Source organism: Chelonia mydas, chromosome 1 (assembly GCF_015237465.2).
Source record: "Chelonia mydas isolate rCheMyd1 chromosome 1, rCheMyd1.pri.v2, whole genome shotgun sequence".
Lineage (NCBI taxonomy): Eukaryota > Metazoa > Chordata > Testudines > Cheloniidae > Chelonia > Chelonia mydas.
Window position 1 is genome coordinate 40,847,971 of NC_057849.1, and position 17,448 is coordinate 40,865,418.

A 17,448-nucleotide genomic window follows, 5' to 3' on the forward strand; every position below is an offset into this window, starting at 1 on the left:
AATTGTAAAGAAGGTTGTGGTAGACAACTTTCAAATACATAGATGCCTCAGATCTCCGTGACTCCTGTCAATCTGGGTGCAGGCCAGAGAAAGCACTGGTGGTGGTGGTGCATTCATCTCCTCCTGGCAATGTGTCCTTACTGACATTGTTAGTTTTATCAGCTACCTTCAGTCATGGGGTCTTATGCTGAAGACTCCCAACTCTGTTTTTCAATCTCATACAATCTAGCCATTGGTATAGAATGCCTTATCTGTGTGTTTAGTAGAGATTACAGAGTGGATGACAGCTAGCTGGTTGAAGCTCAGTCTGGGAAAAAATTAGGTAATGTTGGTATATTGAGGGAGGCAGCCAAAAGATATGAGGAGGACTATAACTGCTCCTTTAAGTGAGGATGTGTGGTAGCCATTTGTTAACAAAGTTATCAATCTGTGGGAGCCCCAAGTACTGTTGGAAGATTATATCTAGGATTATTTTTTAATCTTTAACTGGTCCAGAGACTGCAACCATTTTCTTTGGATGTGGACCTGGCTAAAGTAATCCATGCCTTTCTCAACACAAGATTAGGGGCCACATTGTAAATCAATAGAAACTGAAGCTGATGCAGAATGTAGCAGCTACTCCATAATCTGCGCTGATTGCCTATTGGTTCTTGGGTGCGTTGATTTTAGCCTATAAAGCCCTATATGGCTTGAGACTTACCTATCTGATACACTGCCTCTCTCCCCATGTAACAATATATTATTCTTTCTATAAACACAGTTTTTCACAAATTATAAAAATGTTGCTTTTAAATACAAGCTTATGAACTCTAAATAATAGAGTGGCTACATGGCTACATAGTAGAAAAGTACATTACTTTAATATGTTTTATTAGGAAACTCAGAAGTAAAACTGAAAAACATTTATAATATTTCCCTTACCAAAATTAAATAGCAGAGGTGCCAGATCATGCACTTGCATTTAATTAGAAGTACCAGAGTTGACATGGATGAATTAATCTATAAACTCTAAAATCTATGAACACTAACTTACAGAGTTCAGTGTAAGTTCTATAGAAACTTGCTTAAGGAAAATGATTGACTGAAGCATACCTGTGATAACATTTCACGTCCAGAAGCTTTTCTCAAGTCATCTTGCTTCCCAATGATTTTCTGAAGCTAAACATAACAGAAACAGAGAATATGTAAACATTTTGATTGGTTTAAGATTCTTATATTTGTATTTCAGGAATATTTTTTATTAACCTCACCTTTTAATTAAACTCATACTTTTCTATTGCTCTGTTTTCTGACCATCAAACTATTTTGTGTATTAAAACACCCTTTATATATTTAAAAGATATTTTGCCCAAATGTTTACCCTTCCCCCCTCTTTTTTTACTGAGGTCCAATCCATCACAGTTCTCTTGCTTAATAAGTTCAAGCAAAACACTGTGTAATGAGCTCTCCTTTTACTTGTCATTCTAGTCTTACTGACAGAGGTTCTCTTTCATTGGGAACTTTTTTTTTTTTGTTTTACCATCCACCCCTGAATAATCTCAAGATTCAGGGATGTGACATCCAGGATCGTTTTAGAAGATAAGAATATGAAAGTGGAAAATATGGTTATGTTTCCCCACCCCCACTACTTTACCAATGCATATTTAAATGCTTTGGAATAGTTCTCAAATAGCGTAAAACCCTCCCTCTAGAAAACAAAAAATGTGTCTGTTTAAATAAGGTACCATATAGTTAACAAGACCAGCTAATTTCAAATCCAAAGCAATTTAACTAACTAGTCAGAGAAACTACTTTTTGTTTTTTAAATCAAAATGTGGCCTGGACTTTTTTAAAAAATAAAATATTCTTGAATGAGTCAATGGGTAGAATTTTCAAAAAGCACCTAAATTTCATTTTCAAAAGTCACATAAAGCCTGTCAGTCTCATTTTCAAAAGTTACGTAGGTAAAATTTTCAAACAGCACAAAATATTTAAAATAATTGTATCAGGAAAAATACAGCTATTAATCTGCAGTTTACTATAAATATGTATCATTCAGAAACACCCTCAGCAGCAAGCTTTCTTCATGGATATATTTTATAATTGTTCACAAACAGCTTGAGAAATCAACATACTCACAAAATCGAGTGAGTTAACATAGTACATAGCAAAGTTCACCTACCTTTCATTGACATTTGTACCAATCCTCAAATGGATAGCAAAAATAAAAGAACAAGGAACTTGTCATTACATTTGGGATACAGGCATAGACATAAACAGATCACTGTGGATTTCAAGTTACTTAAGGAAGATGTTTTTAAAACCAATATTTATACTGCCATCTTCTATTCTGTTTTCTCTCTCAAACATCTCTGAGCCATCTCTCATGCTGTCCCTTATTAATGGGAAAAGCTTCCTAACAAAATCCATAAAGCTACTACTTTGTTTTCAAATCCCTCCTTAGTTCATTTTTGCCATGATGCCTAAAAAGCAGTACTGGCTGACAGTGTCTCTGCCGATGGTGAGCCAAGAACACTGTTTATTGCTCACACTGTTACCCTTCTTCTCCAACCCCTTTCATTCTGTTTGTCTAATCTACCCATTGTGTCTTGTCATAACCTAGATTCTGAGCTCTCTGAGACAGTGACTGGCTTTTTTACAACGTGCTTATACAATCTTCAGCACAATGAGGCCTTTATCCTTGGCTGATGTCCATATTTCTGGTTCTTGCAGTACCTTTGATGCCTATAGTAAAAATATTCTTTGTAGGAGCATGAAGTTCTTCTGGTAGTGAACCAAATTTTCATAGCAAATAGCAAATTCTGCTTTGGGCAAATTCATGATTGCTCACAAGTGGAAAAATTAAGCCAATTTGTTTGAAAACTCCCTTTTACTTTCTTATCTGAAGAATTTCTATCTTTTGTTTACATGAAAACACAAGAGACGAAGCAGCAAAACTTTTATTCTTCCACAAACCAAAGAAATATGATTTTTCATTGGTTTCAGTGCTTGTGAGAATTTTTTAAAAAATATACAATCCACTGACAGCACGCACTCACATATCTAGGATTAAAGTGAAATTTTGAGAGAAAGCTATCTATAAGGTTTGTTGTTTTCTAAAACTGTACATAAATTACCGTGAAGTTCATTATCCACTTTCTAGAAAAAAAATTTATTGGTCTTCTCAGGAGTTTGAAGAGGTTTTTCCAGGACAAGGAGGGTGGGAGGAGGAGGAGGAGGTAATCTGCAGTGGAATAGAGAGAACTGTGCCCTTAAGCAAGAGATTCTCATCACATTGTAACATTTATCTGTGTTTAATATTTATATCTGTTCATCACAGTAATACACTAATGGCCATCATCCTTTAAATAAAACAAGTCAAAGAGGATGAAGCATATTATGCATAATTGATGCTTCTCTACCAAAGAAATATATTATTAAGAAGCAATCTTCTCACAAGACAAGTTTTAGTAGAATAGACTTCTTCATTTTTGAAAACAAAAACAAATGAAACAATTTTTCATCTTCAGAATTATACACTGAAGTTAGTGCATGTGGAACTGTTAGCGCTGGAGACTGTACAAGTATTGTATGCCACACCTCCAGGAGTGAGAGAGTGAGTAATTCGTTGTCCATGTTCAGTTAATTTTTGGCTTTTAGTTTTTTTTGTGATGTGCACTTATTTGTTGCTCCACTTGGGGCAGCCCAGAACCATAAGCAACTGTGTTACTACTCTGCTTTAGCAAGATTAGACTGTGTGTCAGCTCTTTGCCACACCAGTCTGTCTGCTTCACCAGCAAATTCCTCGGGACTCTGCCAGCTTTAATTTTGCCATGCAGATAACAATCAGTGAACCCAAATTCCGAGTTCCCCAGAGGCGTCCCTCTGTAATGTCCAGTCCCTCTCATTGGATCCTCCCAGAAATCATTAAGTTCATTGCCTCCAAAGAGACAGTACACATGCCAGTCTGTTAGGTTAACTGAGGACTCACAGTACTTCAATATAACAGCACTGAGATAGTCATAGCAAAACTAAGAATAAATTTATTAATAAAGAACAGAGATTTAAGTGATACTAAGCAAGAGAAAAAGAGAGAGGTATAGTTAAAAAAAAACACAACACAACATGCTTTCTAGTGACTAAAACTAGCAAGTTACAATCTTTGCCTAAGCAGTTTTCTTATCTACATCAAGTTACTAGCATATCCAGCCCTCCAGGACAGAGGATCCAATATTCATGGAATCAGAGGGTGTTGTCCCCTTTGTTCCCTAAGCGATGGATAACTGAGGGGTCCTCTGTTCTCCCTTTTATAGTCCAGAAGAACTTTGAAATGTATTCTTTACTTTTCAAACACAAAGTTCCTCTCCCCTGTTGTGTAGATGCCAAAATGTCTTCCTCATGCTCTGGCCAATTTGCTTTTTCAATTGGCTTAATCATTTCATTTACTCTAGATGAAAAAGTACTTCTATTTTCTCTGGCCTCACCTTGCTCAATTTACATTGGAGAAACAGGCAAACAGGTTACTTGCCCTGTCTGCTCAGATTGCTTGAACATTTAGGAACATATTTCCAGCACACACACACAATTCTTTACACGCTAACCAAACACACATCAATATATACACAATCAATCAGTGGGTCAATAATTTTTATATGATAACTTACAAGACACTGTTTGGCTACATGTTCTGACAACAGCGTGTTGGGTGCTTCCTTTGCCAGTTTGCATAAACGGATTCAGGGTCACAACTTGTCAGCTAGGAACTATATAGACCAACAATTCACTTCACTCACTATCTTAATAAAGTCTAAATCATACAGAGATTGTAGGTGTGACCACATCTGTGCAGTGTAGGAAAAGAGAAATACTAAACAGTCATTACCCTAATTTGTTATTTTTTGAGTAGCTGACTAAATCCAGTGTGTTTTTATTACTGGCAGACCAGGGAGCAATGCCTCTAGTTTACCTTGTCTAACATTTTTCAATATAAGACCCTATCTTCAGTTTTTTAGAACTTTGCCAAAGTGTAAACATTCAGACTGAAATCTTCTGTTTGCGGTCTGCTTTAGGATGATTTTTTTGTGTGAAACTTTCATCTGAAACATAATGACAGGTTTCAGAATAGCAGCCGTGTTAGTCTGTATCCGCAAAAAGAAAAGGAGTACTTGTGGCACCTTAGAGACTAACAAATTTATTTGAGCATAAGCTTTCGTGAGCTACAGCTCATTTCATCGGATGCATTCAGTGGCAAATACAGTGGGGAGATTTTCCACTGAATGCATCCGATGAAGTGAGCTGTAGCTCACGAAAGCTTATGCTCAAATAAATTTGTTAGTCTCTCAGGTGCTACAAGTCCTCCTTTTCTTTTTTCATCTGAAACAGTTCATCCATTGGAAGAATGTGTTTTTTTTTTTGATGATGCTAAAAAATTCTTACAATCATTTCATTGAGAAGCTCTAGTGCCTCCATGATCTAGAGCAAGGACTTGAAATTTGGCAGGGGAAAGCCCTGGGATTAGAGAAGTGTATTTTGCTGTCCTCACAAAAATGCACTGAAATTTGGCTGAGTGATAAGCCTCTGAAAATCACAGTTTGCACATTAGTAGGGGTTTGTTAGAGGCAGACAGCTAAATTCTATGAACATTTTATTTGCACTAAGCATGCTCCAGCCCAGAGCTGCTGGGATGACCAGGACTTTCTCTGCAATTGCTCATTCTGGCAGTCAGAGGCTGCTGTGATGTTGGCCATGGAAGCCGAGAGCTAGGAGGCTGTCTCTCTTATGTGCTGAATAATCCCTTGTGGCACATGGGGTGAAATGGAGAAAGAGAAAGCAGCCTAACTCAAATGTGTGAGAAGCGGAGGTGTGAGAAGTGGAGAGGGAAGAGGGGCAGGTTGGGAGGAGGAGGACAAATTAAGTTGAGGCAGGGCGGGGGGACAGGAACAGATGGGGGGGTGGACAGAAGAAGGCACGGCTGGGTGGACAATGTAAGAAGGGTTTGTAGCCACAAGAAAACACTCTCCTCAAAAACATGGAATTGAACCCATGATTCCTCTGCTATAAGAAAACAATTACAAAATTACAGGCAAAGTATGAATCTCATCATCATTTAGTGGCTGATCTACACACACAGAGGATGGCAGCCTACTACAGCTATCAGTTAGTTCAAGTGTAGAAATCTGTGCTGCAGATCTAAAGATTCCAACTGTGTGGATGACACATGAGATCAATCTGGTTCCATGTGATGGGCTTTTTCCCAGTTTTATTTATTTTTTTAATATAGGAAATTACATACCCTGTACTAAGCCAAAAGAACATTAAGATTGAAAAGGCAAGCACTCAAAAGTTCAGTAATGCTAGAATTAATCAACTTTAATTCACTATGCATTATGATACTATCTTTAATTACATGATCACATGCTTTTTTTTTCCTCCAGAGGACCTTTCATTCAGAGTACTGGGTGGATGGGGCTCATGGAATGAATCAGGGCTGGGTAATGAATGAGACTGTTGTCTGTGGGACCTTGCCACATTTGTTGTAGAAGTTGGAAGGTGTGTATCTACTAATACTAGGAGAGGTGGGTATAGCCCTGGCCAAAACTAAAGGCCCGACCCCTCAGCTAAGGGAGCAGAACAACTGAGCCCAGGCTACTAGTGATTTCTGGGGACAATGAAACAGGATCAGCAGGTGAGGTCAAAGGTTAATAATGAGGGATACAGAGGGAGACACTGAGTAGAGAACCCCAGACTCCACTGCTCCTCAAAGCCGTCTGAGGAGTCAGTGGACATTGCCCAGAGGAATTCTGCCCGGGGGTGTGATCAGATAAGGGAACAAAAATAGGCCCCACGGGCGCAGATCACCAACCCTCCATCTAGCTTCCTCCTCCTGGAGTGATGGATGGCAGTCTTGGCCAGTGCCAGGAGGAGGTCGGCAAAGATGTCCTGCGACTTTGTGAGGCCCTGGATGGGATGAGAGAGGATCGGGAGGTGCAGGGAAAACTGTAGTCAGAACCTCGGTAGGAGGGTATGTCAGGGCTGCAAACTGATGCACCCTAAGCAGATGAGCGCCAGGGTCTCCCTGTTGCCACAAAAGAGGCAGGTACACACCCATGCTCACAGCTCCATGAAGAAGCCAGCTGATATCCCCAGCAGGCCCTGGGACCACCTTAGGTGGCAACAGGTCCCACGATTTGGTGTCAGAAGAAAAATCATGTGAAGCACAAGTGTGTACTGATGTTTTCTGGTTGCAGTACGGAGGCAGGCCAGCTGGACATTGTGTAGCCAGCTCAGGTGGTATGGAAAACGTATAGTGAACGAGACAGGGGATTTCACAAAGAGGAAGGATTGTCGCTTGACTAAGGCAGTTGAGAATTGGATTCTACCTCTGCCTCTTGTCACAGAGAACATAAGAACGGCTATATTGGCCTTCACAACACCCTCTGGCAAGGAGTTCTAGAGGTTGACAGTACGTTGCGTGAAAAAATACTTTCTTGTGTTTGTTTTAAACCTGCTACCTATTAATTTCATTTGGGGGCCCCTTGTTCTTGTATTATGAGAAGGAGTAAATAACACTTCCTTATTTACTTTCTTATACCACTCATGATTTTATAAACCTCTATTATATGCCCCTTAGTTGCCTCTTTTCCAAGCTGAAAAGTCCCAGTCTTATTAATCTCTCCTCAAACGGAAGCCGTTCTATATGCCTAATCATTTTTGTTGCCCTTTTCTGAACCTTTTCCAATTCCAATACATCCTTTTTGAGATGGGGCGACCACATCTGCATGCAGTATTCAACGTGTGGGCGTACCATGGATTTGTATAGAGGCAATATGATAGTTTCTGTCTTATTATCTATCCCTTTCTTGATGATTCACAACATTCTGTTCACTATTTTGACTGTCGCTGCACATTGAGTGGATGATTTCAGAAAACTGAAATGGGGAGGGGGGGGGATAGCTCAGTGGTTTGCGCCTTGGCCTGCTAAACCCAGGGTTGTGAGTTCAGTCCTTGAGGGGGCCATTTAGGGATTGGGGCAAAAATTTGGGGATTGGTCCTGCTTTGAGCAGGGGGTTGGACTAGATGACCTCCTGAGGTCCCTTCCAACCCTGATATTCTATGAACTATTCACAATGACACCAAGATCTCTTTCTTGAGTGGTAACAGCTAATTTAGACCCCATCATTTTATATGTATAGTTGGGATTATGTTTTCCAATGTGCATTACTTTGCATTTACAACATTAAATTTCATCTGCCATTTTGTTGCCCAGTCGCCCAGTTTTGTGAGATCCTTTTGTAGCTCCTCGCAGTCTGCCTGGGACTTAACTATCTTGAGTAGTTTTGTATCATCTGCAAATTTTGCTACCTCACTGTTTACCCCTTTTTCCAGATCATTATAAATATGTTGAACAGTATTGGTGCCAGTACAGATACCTGGGGGACACCCCTATTTACCTCTCTCCATTCTGAAAACTGACCATTTATTCCTACCCTTTGTTTCCTATCTTTTAACCAGTTACCAATCCATGAGAGAACCTTCCCTCTTATCCCATGACTGCTTATTTTGCTTAAGAGCCTTTGGTGAGGGACCTTGTCAAAGGCTTTCTGAAAATCTAAATACACCATATCCACTGGATCTCCTTTGTCCGCATGCTTGTTGACCCCCTCAAAGAATTCTAGTAGGTTAGTGAGGCATGATTTCCCTTTATAAAAACCATGTTGACTCTTCCCCAACAAATTATGTTCATCTATGTGTTTGACAATTTTGTTCTTTACGATAGTTTCAACCAATTAGCCCGGTACTGAAGTGAAGCTTACTGGCCTGTAGTTGCCAGGGTCAACTCTGGAGCCCTTTTTAAAAATTGGCGTCACATTAGCTATCCTCCAGTCATTTGGTACAGAAGCTGATTTAAATGAGAGGTTACATATGACAGTTAGTAGTCCTGCAATTTCACATTTGAGTTCCTTCAGAACTCTTGGGTGAATACCATCAGGTCCTGGAGACTTATTACTGTTTAGTTCATCAATTTGTTCCAAAACCTCCTCTAATGACACCTCAATTTGGGACAGCTCCTCAGATCTGTCACCCAAAAAGAATGGCTCAGGTTTGGGAATCTCCCTCACATCCTCAACAGTGAAGACCAATGCAAAGAATTCATTTAGTTTCTCCACTATGGCCTTATCGTCTTTGAGTGCCCCTTTAGCATCTCGATTGTCCAGTGGCCCCACTGGCTGTTTAGCAGGCTTTGTGCTTCTGATGTATTTAAAAATTTTTTTGCTATTACTTTTGGAGTCTTTGGCTAGCTGTTCTTCAAATTCTTTTTTGGTCTTTCTAATTTTTACATTTCATTTGCCAGAGTTTATGCTCTTTTCTATTTTCCTCATTAGGATTTATCTTCCACTTTTTAAAGGATGCCTTTTTGCCTCTCACTGTTTCATTTACTTTGTTGTTTTGGTTCTTTAACTACGATTTTAATTTGGGGTATACATTTAAGTTGAGCCTCTATTATGGTGTCTTTAAAAAGTTTCCATGCAACTTGCAGGGATTTTACTTTTGGTTCTGTTCCAATGTGATGCTGGGTAAGTCACAAATCTCAATTTTCACTGGTAGCTACTGTGTCCTGGATTTTCTGTGTTTTCCAAATTGAGATACCTGGGGCCAGATTTACAGAAATGCTGAGAACTCATAAATGCAACTGACGCCAAAAGAAGCTTGCCTTGAACATATGAAATGCATAAAAATGCTAAATACTCTGAAAAATCATGCCTTGGGCATCTGAACTTGGGCACGCCAAATCAGTGTAGAGTTTTGGCCTTGCTCTCTCTATGTCTCAGTCCCCATCAGTAAAACGGGGACAAAACCTCCCTACCCAACAGGAGTGCTGTGAAGATCAATTCATCAATGTTTGGGAAGCACTCAAGTACTCTAGTCATGAGCATCACAGAAATGCCCATGAGGAAGATAATAATTCTATACTGGGAGCCGGGCTTGGGTGGCATGAGGTTCACTTACTCTCAGAAAAAGTAGTTGTGTCCTTAGCATACATATAAAGCACTGAGAAATCTGTGGACAAATTCTTTTACTTGTTGGGTGGAAACAGGTATAAGATGGGTAGTGGCAGTGCAGGCTTGCCTAGCTATGTGCTTTGAGCACTAATCTGGAAGGAACATATAGAAATGTTCATTTGATTCTCTCCTTGCCCTTTCTGCCATGAATAAAGGTGTCACCCATTTCAACCCTCAGGTGATGGGCGTAGCGTGAGATATCGAACAGAATCCATGCCTTTCTGTCAGAGGGGAAAAAAGCATCTGCAATTCCTGTGGCCCAAAAGCTTTAGTGTTGCTGGTTCTGGCAAAATGAGATTGACTGAATGAGGCGAGAATGCACATTGGCATTTATGCTTTGTCTGGCCTTAAGGAAGATCGGCCTTTGAGCTGTTACTGTAACATGACTGGTGCCTGAGCCCTGTGGAGTGGTGACCTCCTTTTGTTGCCCTCCCCAGTTTCCTGAATGATTTGCATGGCACAATATGTACCTGGCTACACTCCTGATATTGTTATACATATTATAATTAATTATACAGTATCCAAAGCATGGTAGGCACTTTACAGACAATTAAGGAGACAAGGTCCCTGCCATGAGGAATTTACAATCCGAACAAACAACTAGAAGACAGTGGATGAGAAATGGGATGTGACAAAGCAAGTAACTGAACAAACATTGATGTTTGCTTCATCTTCCTCTTTCTACCCCTTTCTTTTTTGCTTTCACTAAATTTTGTTCTAGTTAGTTATTGCCTTTCTATTACCTCTCCATTTTCTTGTCTCCCACACAAAGTTTTCCAACGTCATCATCATCCATTGTGTTGAGAACTAGACAAAAATAACTAATTTTGATCATTCTGAAATCCTCATCTGATTATCTTTACTGTGTTGAAACAGCCCTGTACTTTCCCCTTATTTTTTTCAAAATGGATTTCTGGAACTCTGTCTTATTCCTCTGGCTGCCATAAAATGCTAGTTGTTTTAAGGATTAAGTTGAGATCATGAACACTTTAATTGGTACCTTAATCAGGATTTGAACCCAGAGATCAATTGCTGCCCTTTATTACCATTGTGCAGCCCCCAAAGATTTCTCCAAAAAGGTCAACACATGATTAACATTGCTTAACGCGTGAACCATATGTGTTTTGTGAATGTGTACCAAAACTGAATGCTTCATTAGAGAATCTGTCATTAATTGACTTGAGATATAATGAGTTAAGTTATTACATGCTTCTTTAAGTCATTCACTTTCCATTATTTGTATCAAGAAAACAGAACATTTATCCCAAATTAAAGCACACATGCTCTCTGTTCTCCTACAGCAACCAAACCAATTTCCTTGAAAAAGACCAAAACTGAAAGTTTATCAACCAGAAAGTGCTCAAAGGGATTATAGCATCTACAGAAAAATCCTGCTACACCCAGGCTGTGTCCATTACACACAGAGGACATGTACACACTAGGATACAGATGCTAGTTAATGTGTGTTAAAATCCTATGGTAAAATTTTGACCTAATTTAATTCAATAGGAGTTTTGCCATTGACTTCACTGGGGCCAGGGTTTCAGCCTTAGTGCAGACAAACCAGCTGTAGTTGTTACATGTTATGGTTGGTCAAGATAAGCCCTAGAGTGATCCCAGTGTTCATCCTGATCAGCTAACGTGTTAGAACTACAAAGTGTCTACACAAAGATGTTAAAATGTTCAAAATATACTTTTTTTTTCTTAGTGAAGAACAGGCCTAAAAGTGGTCAGATTTGGACTCTGATGAATTTTCAGAGGCAAGGTCCCATCACTTGTGCCTCACCACTTGTGCCTGCAAATTTCATCCTGAAGACTGATAGCTGAAGTGTTCTTGCTGAATGCAGGTACTGCAGTGGGGAAAAAAGGAAGAGAGGAAGAAATGGTTCCTAGGCTACTTAGAATTTCATGGATACTACAGAGCTGGCAACTGTATTCTGCAGTAGTTGAAGCTTCTAAGGGCTTGTCTACACTGGCACTTTACAGTGCTGCAACTTTCTCGCTCGGGGTGTGAAAAAACACCCCCCGAGCGCTGCAAGTTTCAGTGCTATAAAGTGCCAGTGTAGACAGTGCACCAGTGCTGGTAGCTATTCCCCTTGGGGAGGTGGTTTTTTTTATAGTGCTGGGAGAGTCACTATGCCGCGACTACATAAGCCACGTTAAAGCGCTTTTGTGGCAGTGCTTTAACGTTGCTAGTGAAGATGTGCCTTAAGTTGCAATGAAGGGAAGACCAAAGAAGAATGTGTTACAGTGGTCTAACCTTGAAATAACAAAGGCATGAAGGTGAGGTCTGCATCAAAGAGAAAAAGATATAATCTTTGGGCCAAAGTGTTTCTGGCCACTTCTGCTATGTGAGAATCCAAAAACAAAGGGGAATCCCGTAATTGCAAAATCACCTTGAAAATTGGCAGGCAAATACTTTCATTTCAGAATGCAGCCACAGTTCTTTCCAGTTCCTTGAAATATTTTCCCCACGTATAAGCATTGCCTCTGTCTTATCTGGTTAGAGCCAATGCCAGTTACCTTTCAACCAGGTCATTATCTCTATCAGAGAGTAGGAGAGCAAGGAATCAGCTCTGTCTGCGGGTTGATTAAAAATGAAATAAAGCTGAGCAGCACCTCTAAATCTCTTCAAATAGTTTCACATACAGAGTGAACAGAAGGGTGAGAAGATTCCACTAGCTAGACTAGTTATGGACTTAATTATTGGAGCTTTATGGGAAGAAGCACAATTGCATCTTTGTGGTAGGAATAAGGGCTTGTCTACACATAGAGATATTCCGGAATAGATCCATGTGTGGACTCTCTTATTCTAGAATAAAAGCGTCCACACATGTACTTATTTAGGGATAGTTATTGTGCTTTAAATTCACACACCACATTAATACAAATTAACTTTTAAGTGTAGACAACCCCCAAAAAGTCACCTTAAAACAACTCTGGTTGTTACTGCCCCATTCCATAGGAGAGTCAAAGGCAACTCATAATTAAGGGTATTGAAGGTGCTGATAGGATTAATCCTGTTTTCATGGATGTACAACTTTGTTCCACTACTCTAAGGAGACTACAAACTATCAAGGCACTTTCCATATCAAATCCAGATCTGAAGCCCAACAGATTGGGCTTCAAAAAATGGGAAGGATTCAGATGCTGCAGGAGTTGGCTTGATACTATCTTCTTATTGACCTTCCCCATAAAGTGAAGGTTGTAACTTGTGAGATAATTTACGTCATTTGTTCTGAACATGGACTGGACCACTCCATATCTGAGAATTAGTGGTCCTAGACATTGCTCACGGGTTTCACTAGACATCTGCAGGGAGAGCAATATAGCAGTGCACAGAAAACCCAGGAAGTTTTTGGAGAGTGTTTGGGACAACTTCCTGGTGCAAGTGCTGGAGGAACCAACTAGGGGCCGTGCTCCTCTTCATCTGCTGCTCACAAACAGGGAAGAATTGGTAGGGGAAGTAGAAGTAGGTGGAAATCTGGGCAACAGTGACCATGAGAGTTCATGGTTGAGTTCAGGATCCTGACAAAAGGAAGAAAGGAGAGCAGCAGAATACGGACCCTGGACTTCAGAAAAGCAGACTTTGACCCCTTCAGGGAACTGATGGGTAGGATCCCCTGGGAGGCTAATACAAGGAGGAAAGGAGTCCAGGAGAGCTGACTGTATTTTAAAGAAGCCTTATTGAGGGAGCAGGAACAAGCCATCCCGATGTGGAGAAAGAATAGCAAATATGGCAGGCAACCAGCTTGGCTTAACAGAAAAATCTTTGTGAGCTTAAACACAAAAAGGAAGCTTACAAGAGATGGAAACCTGGACAGATGACTAGGGAGGAGTATAATATTGCTCGAGCATGCAGGGGTGTAATCAGGAAGGCCAAAGCATAATTGGTGTTGCAGCTAGAAAGGGATGGGAAGGGTAACAGGAAGGGTTTCTACAGATATGTTAGCAAGAAGAAGGTGGTCAGGGAAAGTGTGCAACCCTTACTGAATGGGGGAAACAACCTAGTGACAGATGATGTGGAAAAAGCTGAGGTACTCAATGCTTTTTTTTGCCACAGCTGCACTGGGCAGCACAGTATGGGGAGGAGGTGAGCAGCCCTCAGTGGTGAAAGAACAGGTTAAGGACTATTTAGAAAAGCTGGACATGCACAAGTCCAGGAGGCCAAATGCAATGCATCAGAGCATGCTGAGGGACTTGGCTGATGTAACTGCAGAGCCACTGGCCATTATCTCTGAAAACTCATGGTGATTGGGGGAGGTCCCGGACGACTGGAAAAAGGCAACTACAGTGCTCATCTTTAAAAAAAGGGAAGGAGGAGAATCCGGGGAACTACAAACCGGTCAGCCTCACCTCAGCCCCCAGAAAAATCATGGTGCAGGTCCTCAAGGAATCTATTTTGAAGCTCTTGGAGGAGAGGAAGGTGATCAGGAACAGTGAACAAGGATTCACCAAGGGCAAGTTATGCCTGACCAACCTGATTGCCTTCTATGATGAGATAACTGGCTCTGTGGATATGGGAAAAGCAGTGGACGTAATATACCTGGACTTTAGCAAAGCTTTCGATAGAGTCTCCCACAGTATTCTTGCCAGCAAGTTAAAGTAGTATGGATTGGATGAATGGACTATAAGGTGGACAGAAAGCTGGCTAGATCGTCGGGCTCAGTGGGTAGTGATCAACGGCTCGATCATCGGGGTCGGTCCTGAGGACAGTTTTGTTCAACATCTTTATTAATCATCTGGATGATGGGATGGATTGCACCCTTAGCAAGTTCACAGATGACAGTAAGCTGGTGGGAGAGGTAGATAAGCTGGAGTGTAGGGATAGGGTCCAGAGTGACCTAGACAAATTGGAGGATTGGGGCGAAAGAAATCTGATGAGGTTCAACAAGGACAAGTGCAGAGTCCTGCACTTAGGATGGAAGAATTCCCTGCACTGCTACAGGCTGGGGACCAATCAGCTAAGCAGTAGTTCTGCAGAGAAGGACCTGGGGATTACAGTGAATGAGAAGCTGGATATGAGTCAACAGTGTGCCCTTGTTGTCAAGAAGGCTAACGGCATATTGGGCTGCATTAGTAGGAGCATTGCCAGCAGATCAAGGGAAGTGATTATTCTCCTCTATTCAGCACTGGTGAGGCCACATCTGGAATACTGCGTCCAGTTTTGGGCCCCGCACTACAGAAATGGTGTGGACAAATTGGAGAGAGTCCAGTGGAGGGCAACGAAAATGATCAGGGGGCTGGGGCACATGACTTATGAGGAGAGGCTGAGGGAACTGGGCTTGTTTAGTCTGCAGAAAAGAAGAGTGAGGGGGGATTTGACAGCAGCCTTCAACTACCTGAAGGGGGGTTCCAAAGAGGATGGAGCTCAGCTGTTCTGAGTGGTGGCAGATGACAGAACAATGAGCAATGGTCTCAAGTTGCAGTGCGGAGGTCTAGGTTGGATATTAGGAAACACTATTTCACTAGGAGGGTGGTGGAACTCTGGAATGGGTTACCTAGGGAGGTGGTGGAATCTCCATCCTTAGAGGTTTTTAAGGCCTGGCTTGACAAAGCCCTGGCTGGGATGATTTAGTTGGTGTTGGTCCTGCTTTGAGCAGTGGGTTGGACTAGATGACCTCCTGAGGTCTCTTCCAACCCTAATCTTCTATGATTCTATAAGGGACATCGGCCCATTTACCAGGTGATGGAGCAGACCTTTCCCAGCACATTCAGAACCAGGAGTAATTGTGACTCAATCAGCCAGGGAGACCGTGCACACACTCTCCTTCTTTGATTGTGCAACCAGAGAGACTGCCTCAAATCTGATTGACATTACTGGGAAACAGATTGAAAGTAATGTTCCAAAAAAGAAAATCTATTTTCCATGACATGTAGAAGCCTTTTGGTCATTATATAATTGGAAAAGAAAAGAGACAGTTGTATCAAAACAACACTTGCTGGTTCAATCAGTGAGACTCTGTAGATAGTAAACACATTATGTCACTGAGAGGAGACTGGAATAAAAGAAACTCAGGAGGAGGCAAAGTTATGAAACACAGGCAAAAAAATCTCAAAAATAGCTGAGACTTATTTTCTTTGGAAACTAATCGTGACACAACAGGGGTGAGTAGATTTTTGTTAGCTATACAGACATTTAGTTTGTTAATTTGTTAGCTATATAGACACTTGATTCAGGCAGACTAATCGTGTTTACGTAACAGTTTTCATTTTTAACATTCTAAAACTTCAAGGACCAGGATATTCTTTCAGTGCATTTACAGCTGATATGCAAAGTCTAAAGGCCTGATGATAAATTCTTAGTTTTGAGTCTACCAAACTAGTGCTGCACAGGAATGAATGCTTTAAAATAGTCACCTCTCATAAATGTTTGATATCTAACCACATGAGAAGATTCCCTCTGTGACTACAGAGATTGTTTTCCTCTTCCTGCTCTCTACCCACATGGGGTTTGTTCCACTCTCCCCCCAAAACAAGACTGTTCTGCGGGGAGAGGGGACAGAAAAACAAACAGACAAAAATCCAATTTCCGTAATATTTGCCTAATGAAGCAATCCTGTGAGGATCCTTAAGGACAATTTTGAAAGTAATGACTTTCATGAGTTTGGATTACATTTTATGTGCTCTTACAACTTTCATTTTAATTCCTTAATACAATATCAAAAGTAGGGCTGTCAATTAATCGCAGGTAACTCACGCAATTAACTCAAAAATTAATCTCAGTTAAAAAAATTAATTGCGATTAATCACAGTTTTAATCACTGTTAAACAATAGAATACCAAATGAAATTTTTAAAATATTTTTGATGTTTTTCTACTTTTTCAAATATATTGATTTCTACTGCAACACAGAATACCAAGTGTCCAGTGCTCACTTTATATTATTATTTTTGATTACAAATATTTTCACTGTAAAAATGATAAACAAAAGAAACAGTATTTTTTAATTCACCTCTTACAAGTATTGTAGTGCAATCTCTATCGTGAAAGTGCAACTTACAAATGTAGATTTTTTTGCTATATGACTGTACTCAAAAACAAAACAAGGTAAAACTTTAGACCCTACAAGTCCACTCAGTCCTACTTCTTGTTGAGCCAAACGCTCAGACAAACAAGTTTGTTTACATTTACAGGAGATAATGCTGCCGGCTTCTTATTTACGTCACCTGAAAGCGAGAACAGGTGTTCGCATGGCACTTTTGTAACCGGCATTGCAAGGTATTTACGTGCCAGATATGCTAAACATTTGTATGCCCCTTCATGCTGGCCACCATTCCAGAGGAGATGCTTCCATGCTGATGACACTAGTTAAAAAAATAATGTGTTAATTAAATTTTGACTGAACTCCTTGGGGGAGAATAGTACATTTCCTGCTCTGTTTTACCTGCATTCTGCCATATATTTC

The 17,448-nt window shown here is 40.5% G+C and overlaps 1 protein-coding gene across 8 annotated transcripts in view; it reads right to left on the reverse strand.

The window, feature by feature from the left end:
- Positions 1–17,448, reverse strand: part of MICU2 (mitochondrial calcium uptake 2) — a 253,633-nt gene that overhangs the window by 25,429 nt on the left and 210,756 nt on the right. For all 8 annotated transcript variants that reach the window (XM_007059116.4, XM_043530681.1, XM_043530686.1 and 5 more), the window contains one exon: positions 1,093–1,158. In XM_007059116.4, the coding sequence (XP_007059178.2) occupies positions 1,093–1,158 (66 nt within the window). The remainder of the gene's footprint in view (positions 1–1,092; positions 1,159–17,448) is intronic.